The 13,673-nt window shown below is 35.1% G+C and overlaps 1 protein-coding gene across 3 annotated transcripts in view; it reads left to right on the top strand.

The window, feature by feature from the left end:
- atp8a1 (ATPase phospholipid transporting 8A1) overlaps positions 1-13,673 on the top strand; it is a 177,402-nt gene that overhangs the window by 77,304 nt on the left and 86,425 nt on the right. For 2 of the 3 annotated variants that reach the window (XM_051127177.1, XM_051127176.1), the window contains exons 15-17: positions 1,965-2,009; positions 10,018-10,090; positions 12,165-12,270. In XM_051127177.1, coding sequence (XP_050983134.1) covers positions 1,965-2,009; positions 10,018-10,090; positions 12,165-12,270 — 224 coding nt within the window. The remainder of the gene's footprint in view (positions 1-1,964; positions 2,010-10,017; positions 10,091-12,164; positions 12,271-13,673) is intronic. The other variant, XM_051127178.1, reaches the window with a different exon arrangement.

Raw genomic sequence — 13,673 nt, forward strand, 5'->3', positions numbered from 1 at the left:
TTTGTGCTTCCACTCAAAATAGGCATTTTCAAAATGATCTGTGGGGTATTTTGAGCTGAAACTTCACGGATACATTCAGGGGACATCTGAGGCTTATTACGTATTGTAAAAAAAGAGGCATAATAGGTCTCCTTTAATAATTTAGAAGTTGGCCTTGAAAATTAGTTTCGGTTACGATACAGTATGGTTAAAATGGTCTGTTCTTGGACCAAAAGATCCTGTACCAAAAAAAAAAAAAATTTTTTTTTTTGACTGATGGAGCTGGATATTAGGCCTGAAGAGGTCTATTTTGGGTCTGGTCTTGACACCAACTCTGGATCATGTTTAAATCTGCAACATAAACAGCCATGATTTTTACCAACTAGGCTGCACCTCCTTTTTAACAAGTACTTTTGAGAGTGCATCTTTGAAGTGAGCTGAGAGTGCAGTTCTGCAGGGATCCTTTCATGCGAGTCTCTTAGGAACCCTACTGCATTTCTCTTCTTTCCTCTCTCTACCTTGTTGCTCAAAGCTCTTTTTCTCAGTAACAACCCAAAGGGCCTGACACGGCTAGCATTTGTCGTTTTTTAAAGCATGTTTGTTTTAAAAGACCAAGTACCACCCGTCTGCAGAGATCTTTTTTGTTTGGATGGTGAAGAAGTCGTCGAGTCTAATACCTGCAGGACTTGTGTTGGCCTATATTAGCGTAAATGCACTGTTCCCCCCCTGCTGAAATGCAGTTCTTTTGTTTCGGCGTGCTAAACAATTCTCTTCCCCCTGAGGCTGATGGTACAGGGTCAGATATGTGCATGGCCAGTCAACCTGCCTTTTGTTTTTATAGTTTCTCCCAAGTTATAATTTGGGTTTGAAATATGCCACATGAAGCAATATTCAAAGTCTATTACTTCTTTCTTTCTCTTTTTTTCTCTTTCTCTTTTCCTTTACCTTTCCATTTTCTTATTTTATTTTTTTTATAGTAAATGATTTTCACATTCGTGTACCATGGTGTTTGTATGTAAATGGGAATTAAAACTTTTAACTAACTTTTCATGGTACATGTTCACAAACAATGGTACTTGTTGGCACAAAAAATACCATTGACGCATGGCACTAATTTTTTTTAGTGTCGTGCAAATTGCTTTTACAAAATGCTTTTTTACAATAGACTCAGCTTCATTCAGTGCTCTTTTATTCTCCCTTTGTGTCATAATGCTCACATTGCTTATTCTGTCTAACTCCTTCCCTCACCAGTGTCTGGTCCTTAAACACTCGGTCAGGCCAATGTCCACTCGTATTACAATTAACAAAGCCCTCAACGCCCGAATCTGTTGACCGGAGCAAAGACGCGAGAATAATTTGCTGCTGTCAAGCCGGCAGCAGTGGCTGTGTCTCCATATCCCAGCAGACACAGTTTAGCAGCCAGCAATTCATCCTCTGCCCCTATACTAGCACTGGCTTGTCTCACTAGTCTTTATATTGGCTTGTAGATAATGTAGCCTTTCCAGCATTCATTTGATTGTTTGTCTAGCTTTGGATTTTTTCTTTTTAATTAGATATAATTATGCTGTTTATTGGCTAGTCATACTCCCTTACCCTTCAAGTTCATGTGAGATTTGTTGTATTAAATCTGCTACGTTGTTGGATGATTGCTGTAATATCCACATAAGAGTTTTGCCTTACAGTGAATGTATTTTTAATTACTTATTTTGGATCAGCACTCTTACATCTCTCAAAAATCCCTTTCTTATTTTCTTTGGTCTACGTTTGCTTAACATGTTTGCCTCTGCAGAATTTCAGAAAAATATGAATTGGGGTTTTTTTTTAGAAATATCACATTGATATCATCATATATTGGCACCACTTTCTATTCAAAGTATATATATTGGCTTAAACCCATTATATCTTATTGGCTTGCACTGGCAGACATGCAGGGTAAACATGGTCATTTCTGTTCTGTCTGTAACTTTCTTCACTCCACTCAACAGTCATGCAGCTGAAGTTGAGGATGGTAGTTTTGCGGAGGAGGACTGGTAAGGACCAACAACATTGGCTGTTTTTTTTTTTAATGCTTCTGTGATGTGTTTTTGCCGTGACGCCTTGTGAGAAATGTGGTTTGAGCCCTTTTCCTGTGATGTGGTTGTGTTTAGTGGACTTTGTCAGCACGGTGTCAACCTAAACTGGTGTGAAGGCAGATGAATGCTGAATGTGAATTAATGATGAGCTGTTGTCTTCTGTGCTGTGCTTGATACTTTGATTAAATCTGATTAATCTCTTTCAGTCTGTTGTTTTGGGCTGTACTGTGTGGAAAAAACAGCATCAGGGATTTTCTGTTGTAGAGTGAGGCCAGACTCTCTAATTTCTCAGCACCAACTTGTTTATTGTGCATAAACATAATTTTTATGTAATTTAGCAAAACCTTTTTAGATTTCAGTCCATTACTAGTTACTGAGAAAGTCCCTGTGTGACCTGTAGTTAAAGTGGTAGTTCACCCAAAAATGTAATTTCTTTCATTAATTACTAACACTTATATCATTCCAAACCTGTAAGACTTTGGTTAATCTTTGGAACACAAATTATATTTTTGATGAAGTCTAAGAGCTTTCTGACCCTACATATAGAGCAATGCAACTGACACGTTCAAGGCCCAGAAAGGTAGTAAGGACATCGGTAAATTAGTTCATGTGACATCAGTGGTTAAACTACAATTTTGTGAAGCTACAAGAATCACTTTTTGTGTGGAAGGAGAACGAAAATAACAACTTTATTCAACAATTTCTTCTTTTCCATGAAGCCAGCATTCTGATGTAGAACGTCCATCTCTCTTAGTTCATCGTCTGTATGTTCTGGTTCAAATAAGTAAGGCTGGGCAAAAAAGTTGCAGTTCATTTTCTCTGTCGAAGTCTATAGGCATGTTTATGAAATTTTATGTACAGTGTGTGTTGTCTTCGGCTGGTAAATGAAGCGCAGCACATCTGGTTTTGGAAGAGAAGAAAATGTTAAATCTATTCTCGTAACTCATCCTCATGTTGTTCCACACCTGTAAAGCCTTATTCATTTTTGGAACACAAAGATATTTTTGATGAAATCTGAGAGCTTTCTGACCCTGTACATTCAAGGCCCAGAAAAGTAGTAAGGTCATTGTTAAAATAGTCCATGTGACATCAGTGGTTCAACCATAAATGATACGAAGTTACGAGAATAGATTTAACATTTTCTTCTCTTCCAAAACCGGATGTGCTGCACTTTGTTTACCAGCTGAAGACAACACGCACTGTACATAAAATTTCATAAACATGTCTAAAGATTTCGACAGAGAAAATTAACTGCAATTTTTTGCCCAGCCTTACTTATTTGAACCAGAACATACAGACGATGAACTAAGAAAGATGGACGTTATACATCAGAATGCTGGCTTCATGGAAAAGAAGAAATTGTTAAATGAAGTCGTTATTTTGATTTTCTTTCCACATAAAAGTGATTCTTGTAGCTTCACAAAATTGTAGTTAAACCACTGATGTCACATGGACTATTTTAACAATGTCCTTACTACCTTTCTGGGCCTTGAATGTGCAGGGTCAGAAAGCTCTCGGATTTCATCTGAAATATCTTTAATTTCTATTCCAAAAATGTATAAGGCTTTACAGGTTTGGAACAACATGAGGATGAGTAATTAACAGAATTGTTCTTTTTTGGGTGAACTATCTCTTTAAAGGTCTGATTAAAGGAGACAGTGGTGATTCAAGTAGATTGTGATCAGTCTCCAACTCATGAGTCCATTTTGCATGGGATTGAACTTGCAGCCTGTGAGCAGCCCAGATCCTAAACCATTAGGCTACAACATCATCTATACTATGTCATGACACACTTTACAATTTGTAACTAGAACAGCCAAACTCGAGGCACATTAATTTTAGACAACACTGATAAAATATAAATAGAGCTCCAACCTGAAAATTTAACTTCCCACTTGGACACTGAAATATTTCTCAGAGCAGCGGAGATGTTTTCCCCAGAGCATATGAGAAGTAGAAACTCTTACTGATATTTAGTAGTATCACTTTATCTGGGTGAATCTGTCCAGATCAAATTTTATTCCAAATAAGAAGAAATAAGAAATTATTTTTTACATGAAATGACATGAAATACAATGTGAATGAATGAATGATCATTTAGTGTAATGCTAAATATGTGTCATTTACGTTTTAGGGTTAATACTGTACGTTGTAATATGCAACCCTGGACCACAAAACCAGTCATAAGGTTTGATAGATATATATGTATTTTTTTTAGTATATACAATATAAGCTGAATAAATAAGCCTTCCTTTGGTGTATGGTTTATTAGAGTAGGACAATATTTGCCAAGATACAACTATTTGAAAATCTGTAATCTGAGGGTGCAATAAAAATCAAAATATTGAGAAAATTGCCTTTAAAGTTGTCCAAATGAAGTTCTTAGCAATACATATTACTGATCAAAAATTAAGTTTTGATATATTTACGGTTGGAAATATCTTCATGGAACATGATAATATCATAATGATTTTTGGCATAAAAGAAAAATCAATCATTTTGACCCATACAATGTAGTTTTGGCTATTGCTACAAATGAAGATAATAATTAGATCATAATAAGATAAATATTTTTTTAATTTTCAAAAATCATGTTTTTTTTATGTTATCATGTTTTTATTTATTTTTATTTGTTTTTTTTTTGTTTTTTGTTTTTTTACTTACTCAAAATAACCTAACTGCAGTTTGATTCAGATTAATTGGAATGCACAATGAAAAAACATGATTTTTGAAAATTGTTAAAAAACGAGTTTTTGCAAATTAACTCTTCAAATATACCCGTGCTACTTATGACTGGTTTTGTGGTCCAGTCTCATATTTACTGTACTACATTTAATTTATGCTAATTAAAATGTATTGTACTACAGTATTGTTTTAATATAATAACATTACTGCAGTATTAAGTAATGTATTAATGAGTAGTGTCAGTTGAAAAATGAATAGTCCTAAAATAGGCTTTCTTTATGCTAAATATGTTCCCTTTTTTCTCTGATTTTGGAGTTTGTTCTGTCCTTGTGGCATCTGTTGAATATGTATGTGAAATATGTGAATTATTCATTTTTTATTACATTGTGGTTGTTGTTGCTGTTGTTTTTCTAGCAGCAATTTGTTTAGCAATGGACTATTTCTCTTTTTCTTGATTCTTATGCTCAGAAAAGTATGATTTGTGATCAGTTCTATTCCTAAAATTACATTATTGGCAAAGGAGCTCCATTATTAATGAAATCCGTCTTCCACATGCACCCCATGAGTACAGATATGGTCTCAATTTGCACTTTGCGAAGAGAGCCTCTCTAGAGATCTCTAGTGTCTCTAGAGGAGCGGGATTCCTGTGGAGAGAATGGAGAGTCTCAGTGGTGTCCATTAGATTAAATATCTTCCTACCTCTAATATGTTTAATAAGCCCCATCTCAAATTGATAGATTTTACTATCTTTAAGCCTGTCAGGCTTATTTGATAAAGCCAAGTAGGGATTTTATTACACTCAAAATATAATCTAATTCAAAGTAGTGGTTTCACAAATTGGGTTGGGTTTTTGGAAAATTAAATTAAATAGTGAATTTTAACTTTCTATAGTGGTATCCTAAAATTGAGTAAGATTCAATAAAATTATACATGTGGAAGCCTAAAAAATCTCTTGAAGTCAAAGACTAAGTTCAAGTTCACCCAAAAATAAAAACTTTTGCCTTTATGTAATTCCAAACCTGTATGACTTCTGGAACACAAAAAAAGATGGACCCCATTGACTCTCATTGTGTGGACAGATGACAAAAAAACCCCCACACATTTTTGCAAAATATCATCTTTTGTATTCGCAGAAGAAATAAAGTCATACACGTTTGGAACAATTTGAAGGTGAAATTTTTCACTTTTATGTAAACATGCTATGCACTTTTAATTAAAACATCATTTTTTGAGTGTAAACAGAAGTTGCATGTGTCAAGCAAGAATAAAAGCATACATAATGATTGCCAGAAGGACTGTCTTGCCCTCTACGCCACAATATGAGAACTATTGTCTGTTACTTCCAGATAAAAGCTTTCTGAAAATATCATCATTAGCTAATGCACTGAAAAATATATGCAGTTGCTGTCTTTGTCTGAGCTGTGAGCATTGAGTCCTCAGGACAGGATTGTAACTTCATTTGAGCGGTGGAGCCATGTGCAGGAGAACAATGGAAACTCGTGTGCATGTGTGTGTCTCTTGCGGGAGTTGTGTAAGCAACACACTGACATATGCCTCCTGCCCCTCCACCTCTGCTGTTTACTCTGTTTGATCCCTTTCATAAACACACACACATTTAAACAATGGCGAGCTGCTTACTTCTCAGTGGAGCTGTAATAGGATATGCTGCAATGGCCAGCGTGGTGGTGTGTGTGAGAGAGAAATAACGTGTTTATCTGTTATAGTCCATTATAGTTCAATACTGCAGTAGATTGCGGGAGGGATATGAATGAATGAGCAAAATCGGGCCATCAAGGTCTGATAACTACAGTGCCGCATTCTGTTTCCATGGAGCCGATTGTCCCGCTGGGCTTTGGATCACCAATAACAGGCTGTGTTCAGAATAGAATACTAGTGTGCTGCTTACTGCGCAGTATACACCAAATACTGCTTACTGTTTCTGTAAATAGCGTGTGAAGCAGTATGCATTATGCAGCGTTAACAACCTCATTGTCACATGACCTCAGTGCTTACACATTTAATTCAGACGGAGGTGTAACAACACAGTATTAAGAATCAAGTGTATGTAAACTTTTGAACAGGGTCATTTTTATAAATTAAACTATTATTTTCTCTTGTGGACTATATGTAAACGTCTAATGTGAAATAATTAGACGTTTATAAAAACGTACTGAATAAAAAATAACATTCATTTTGTGTGATTCCTCTCGTTTTGGTCAAATAATTAACATTTTGCAGATTCTGAAAGGTGTATGTACACTTTTGACTTCAACTGTATATCTAAAATAATCAGTATTGAATCTGAAATCAAATTTATGTGCATTTATGTATTGATGATAATTGGTAAATCTGCTGTATCACTATTTCTGTGTGTATATGCAACCTAGCATCCAAGTGTTCATGTTGCATGATACGTTGCTTTTTTGTATTCGAAGGCTTAATTTTTCTGCTTGTTGCACATTCAAACTTATGTGCCTTTTAACGTGTTTAGAAACCTGTATCTTGAGAGGAGCATGTCTGCACGTATCCCTGCACGTAGTGAGGTGCTGAGAGACAGGAAATTGGATTTTGCTGGTGCCGGCACAGTTTCATAATGCGCTCCTCTTAGTGTGATAGATTTGATTTTCATCCTTCTCCTCCACCTCCTTTTCCACCCCGTCTATGATTTTGTCCTTTCCTCAACGTGACATCCTCAGTCTAAGAGATGAATCTCACCAACCACTGTTTGAATAAGCTGTGACATGTTTGTTAAAATGCAACAGTGAGGTGAACAATGCTGTGACGAAACCCTGAATTTTTATCCCTTGGACTACCATGCCAGAAGCTGAAAATCTGCCCTAACCTTTTAGTTGTCAGATTTATATGGTGCTGATTTCTGAGATTGGTGCTGCAGTGAGATGCTCTGATCAAGTTTTCCCACACAGGTTTGATACAGTGCTTATATATGTGACCCTGGACCACAAAACCAGTCGTAAGGGTCCATTTTTAGAAATTGAGATTTATACATCATCCATTGATGTATGGTTTGTTAGGATAGCATATTTGAAAATCTAGAATCTGAGGATGCAAAAAAAATTTTAATATTAAGAAAATCACCTTTAAAGTTTTCCAAATGAAGTTCTTAGCAATGCATATTACTAATCAAAAATGAAGTTTTGATATATTTACAGTAGGAAATTTACAAAATATCTTCATGGAACATGATCTTTGTTTAATATCCTAATAATTTTTAGCATAATAGAAAAATTTATAATTTTGACCCATTGTTTTTGGCTATTGCTACAAATATACCCGTGCTACTTAAAGTCCACTTCCAAAACAAAAATTCACATATAATGTACTCACCCCCTTGTCATCCAAGATGTTCATGTCTTTCTTTCTTCAGTCGTAAAGAAATTGTTTTTTGAGGAAAACATTTCAGCATTTTTCTCCATATAATGGACTGCTATGGTGCCCTGAATTTTGAACTTCCAAAATGCAGTTTAATTGCGGCTTCAAACGCCTAATGTGATTGCAAATGATCCCAGCTGAGAGAGAAGGGTCTTATCTAGTGAACTGATCGGTTATTTCCATAAAAATAATAAAATGTATATACTTTTTAATGTCAAATGCTCGTCTTGTCTCATCCCTGCCTGGACTGTTTTTTCCGGTTTATGACAGTTAGGGTATGTCGATAAACTCCCATCTCATGTTCCCCCTTAACTTCAAAATCACCCTGTATCGCTGTTTTACCTTTTTTGTTAAGGGTGTTTGATGATCTTTGCATGTTCACTTTGCAAAGACTGGGTCAGTACTTTTGCAGCGATGTAGGATGATTTTAAAATGATTTTTGAAGTTGAGGAAGGAAATACGATTGGAGTTTTCGACATACCCTAACTGTCTTGAGCCAGAATACACAGAGTTCAGGCAGAGCAAGACAAAACGAGCGTTTGAAATTAAAAAGCATTTAAATTGTATTTTTTAATGAAAATAAGCGATCGTTTCGCTAGATCGTTTCTTCCTCGGCTGGGCTTATTTACAACTGCATTTGGGGTCGTTTAAAGCCGCATTTAAACTGCATTTTGGAAGTTCAAAATCGGGGCACCATAGCAGTCCCTTATATGGAGAAAAATCCTGAATGTTTTCCTCAAAAAACAATTTCTTTACGACTGAAGAAAGAAAGACATGAACATCTTAGATGACAAGGGGATGGGTACAATATATGTGAATCTTTGTTTTGGAAGTGAACTTCTCCTTTAAGACTGATTTTGTGGTCCAGTGTCACATATAGTATGTAAATTGGTTCTTTAAAAATGTCATGTTCAGTATACGACCATAGGTATGTCCACTACTGAATATATCACGGAGCTGCTAATCGATATCCTTCCTAAAAATGCTGTAGTCTGCAAGGTGTAAATTCAGTGTAGCTCTCTACTGGTGTAAGTGTCAATGGGTGGTCACAAGATGTGTGTATCTACTCCAAAGCGATGCTGCATGAATAGTAAGAGGAGATTTTTATTTTTTTATTCTTGTAAATAAAGCAAGGGTGTCTGATAATGCGGTAGTACTGTTGACGTGGGATTTGGGATGCTTTGGGTCAAAGGTAAGGAGCAAGGCATGTAAGAGAATTAATATTAATGTTTTGCATTGATGAGCTTTCCCTGCAAGGGGCTCATTTGCATTATATTAATATTGCTGAGACCTTTTTAATCACCTCTTGTGGTTTCTTTGCATTAGGCTTTGATTTAATAGCAAAGCATTATTCTCTTAATTACGCAAAGAACTGCCCTTGCCATTTTTGTTTTTTTCAAATTGAATATATTTATTTAATTACTTAAAGTTTGTAGTTCATGATGCTGAAATTACAAATCCATTATAATTAAATAATAAATAATCATTATTTGCCATACTTGTGTTAATTAAAATGTAACGTACATGCATGAAACAACTTCTTAATTGTGGCTTTTGTTAACATTAAATGATTAATGTCATTTGGTTTTTCTCCCTGAATCTTGTTTGATTGAAATCAAACTATGACAGACCCCCTACAGTGCCACTGCAGACCCCCCTAGGGCTCAAATTTGTAAATTGCACTTCATGGACAAACAAACAAACAGACTGATGCTTAGTGATTCAAGACACACTATATTCCACTATTTTTCAGATAAGTTTCATTACAGATGGAGAATTGTTTTTGTTTTTTTCAGTAAAGGGGAAAAAAAACACCTCTTTGTTTCTAAATGAGAGCACCTGTTTGTGTATTTATCTCTGTCTTCCTTCATATCTCTCTCTCTGTATGCAGTCACAGCTCTCAGTCCACTGAGGAAACTGGATTTAATGACCCCAGCTTACTGGAAAACCTCCAAAGTAATCATGTAAGTACTGTAATGGCATCACAGCTGCTCAGTCATGCCCAGCCAGCCAGAAATTTACACACAGGCCCTGATATCCACGCGCTCACGCCTCCTGTCTTCCCTCACGGCTTTTTTTCTGGCTCATATTAGCTCTGTTCTGCCCACCCGGCTGTTTAGGAATAGTATATAGTCACAAAACGTGTCTCTATTCTCTAATGACATGAGACTTTTACCTATTTTTGAATATAAAAAAAGAACCTACATGCTGCTACTCAGGAGTAACATATTTGTTTAAACATTGTTGGTTTATAAACGTGCATTTTATTAATTCAGGTAAGCTGCCTGTGCACTGGGTCTTTCAGCCTGGTGACTCAAGAATTTATGGCTGTCAGTCATGAGCGTTGACAGGGGTTAGTCAGAATCTCAGCAGAATGCTTTCGTTTCTCTGTCAGTTTAAATCAGATATGAGCGTGGGGGTCGCTACTTGATGGCCTTGAGTGAATGAAGGTATATTGTGCAGCTCCTCATGGCCACCTGAGCTTCTCTTGCCTTTCCAACCGGAGGCATTTTTTCTCTCACAGCAGAGTACTTCAATAAAAACTGTAATCATATTCAGTCATAAAATCATTAACCCTTCAACTGTCACCGTCCCCTCTGTGGGACGCCTAAGTTTACTTCACCATATTACAAATAAATCCTAATGTAATCATGATACATTGTTGGAAAGGTCTAAGGCTCCTAAATAGATATTTTACCATATTTTTGTGTTAGAAATTATGTAGGAAAAGTAATAGATTAATATATGTTAAGAGTGCCACTTAAAAAATCTACATAACGTGAGTTCTGACCTTTGTCACAAAAGACTTTCTTCATTGCCTTTTTCCCTATAATTTTTTAGATATCATAAATTATATATCAGCTCAAAACTTAAAATCTCAAAATTCATCCTTTGAAAGGCATTTTAAAATCAGACATTGCATTACCATGGAAAATGTACATCAAAATCATATTAAAAAATATTTTCATTCATGAATTATAAAAATTTGAGTCTGGATAGTGCATTTTATGTCTGTTTTCAGAAATGGGAGTGACAGTTAAAGGGTTAATTGTCAGGCTTTTCTGAGCAGATTTACAGTGCAAAAAACATTAAAGGGACAGTTCACCCAAAAATTAAAATTCTGTCTTTAATTACTCACCCTCATGTGGTTCCAAAGCTGTAAGACCTTCATTCATTCTCTGAACACAAATTAAGATATTTGTAATGAAATTAATAGTAACGCAGCTACCATGTTCAAGGCCCAGAAAGGTAGTAAGAACATTGTTAAAATAGTCCATGTGACATCAATGGTTCAACCTTAATTTTATGAAGCTACAAGAATGACATGAGGGTGAGCAATTAATGACAGAATTTTCATTTTTGGGTGAACTATCCATTTAAGTATGTGATTATGTTGGGTGGTATCATTTGAGCTTATGTCTCGATTTATACATTGACTGAAGGAAATACAACTCAATGTGATGCTTGGATGTTGTGGGTGGTTGCTATGTGGAAGCAATGCAGTTTGGACATGGTTTTAAACATGCTGCTTTATGCAGCTTCTAATGTGTTTTATGTGCTGTCTCTGTAATATGATATTCTTGTTCCTAGATTTAGCTCGGATTCCTCCTCCACTGTAAATCTGAGATTTCTTTCAGGCTGCCAGGGTGAAAATTACAAGTTTGAGTGGTTAGAAAAATAATCACAGACATTTCAGAATCAGAATTAGCTTTATTTGCCAAGTGTGCGCAGACACACAAGGAATTTGTTGTGTGAAGGCATTTTTATTATTATTATTATTATTATTATTATTATTATTATTATTATTATTATTATTATTATTATTTTTATTTTTAAAGGTCCTCTTGAGATATACATGTACATACATGCATATCTGACATGAGAACAGGGAACATTTAAATAGTAAGACTTAAGATTTGAGGTGTCATTCATGTCACAAACCATGCCGGATGAATTTCCTGCAAAAAATGTATAACGTAGAGTTTGATTGCCTTTCTCTTATTATACTTTGTCTTTCTTTGTTTTTTCCCCACACAGCCCACTGCTTCAGTCATCCAAGAATTCATGACCATGATGGCAATCTGTCACACGGCTGTTCCTGAACGCATCGACGACAAGATCACCTACCAGGCTGCATCCCCAGGTCAGTCAAACTGTTCTCAACCCAATGAAACAGCAAATATTAATGGAATGGTTCACCAAAAAATGAAAATTCTGTCATTAATTACTCACCCTCATACCTTTTCAAACCTGTAAGACCTTTAGCCGTCTTCAGAACACCAATTAAGATATTTGTGATGAAATCTGAGAGTGTTCTGACTCATTAAAATAGTCCTGTGGTTCAGCCTTAATTTTATGAAGCTACGAGAATAGCACCACAGTTATTCTTGTAGCTTAATAAAATTAAGGTTGAACCACTGTTGTCACATGGACTGTTTTAACCATGTCCTTGTGGGCCTTGAACGTGGTAGTTGCTTTGCTGTCTGTGCAGGGTCAGAAAGCTCTTGGATTTCATCAAAAATGACAAAAAATGACAGTAAATGTGTTTTTTTTTTTTTTTTTTTTTTTTTTCCCTATTCATCAGAATAACAATCACAGGAATAAATTACATGTTAAAATATATTAAAATAGAAAATAGTTCTTTTAAATAAGAATATTTACAACATTACTGTTTTACTGCATTTGAGATCCAATAATACAGCCTTTGTATGCATATAAGACATCTTTCAACAACATTAAGAAAAACTTTACCAACCCCAAACATTTGAACTGTAGTATGTGCGTTCAATAGATAAAGCTATAAATACATCAGTTAAATCTATAGATGTAGCTCTACAAACATGTCCACAAATAGATCATTGAACTAATTTTAGCATTTCATGTATCAGGTAAACAGTAGTGTTAATTTTGTCAGCTGTTTTCTATTTTAGTTTTAGTCTTAGTCCAGTGTTAAATGTCCTTGTTAGTTTTTTAATCATATTTAGTCAACCTTATCCTGTTTTATTTTAGTTAAGTTTTAGTCAAAGAAAATCTAAAGTATTTCAGTCTTGTTTTAGTCATGGAAATCTTTCTCATTTTTGTGCTGTATAATGATTAAACTGATTTTAAAAAATATATATTTTTGCTCAAAATAATGATTGTAATGATTGTTGTAGTGTAAGAAATTTACTTTTACATTTGAAGTATTGCACTGTCACCAATAAGCGCAAAGCAATAGATTGTCGACTCATAAACACGGTTTATTTTACCTCATCTAATGTACCTATTTAATATTATATAAATTAATATCAAAGACTTCTGCACATTCTCTGTCTACATTATGAAAACTTATTTTATAACAGTCAAATTCGTAATAGTAATTCCAATCATTTCAATAACAAATGCAACATCCTGTTTCTCTGTTAAAATAACAGCAGTTGAGTAAGTGCGTTTATTCAGCAAACACAATGGCAAACAATATAGTCGAGATCTCATGACAGAAGACAGACTGGTTAAGTGACACTTTCACTTAAACTCCAGCTTGTTTGTTGGTGTTTTCAGATCATC

Source organism: Labeo rohita, chromosome 14 (assembly GCF_022985175.1).
Source record: "Labeo rohita strain BAU-BD-2019 chromosome 14, IGBB_LRoh.1.0, whole genome shotgun sequence".
Lineage (NCBI taxonomy): Eukaryota > Metazoa > Chordata > Actinopteri > Cypriniformes > Cyprinidae > Labeo > Labeo rohita.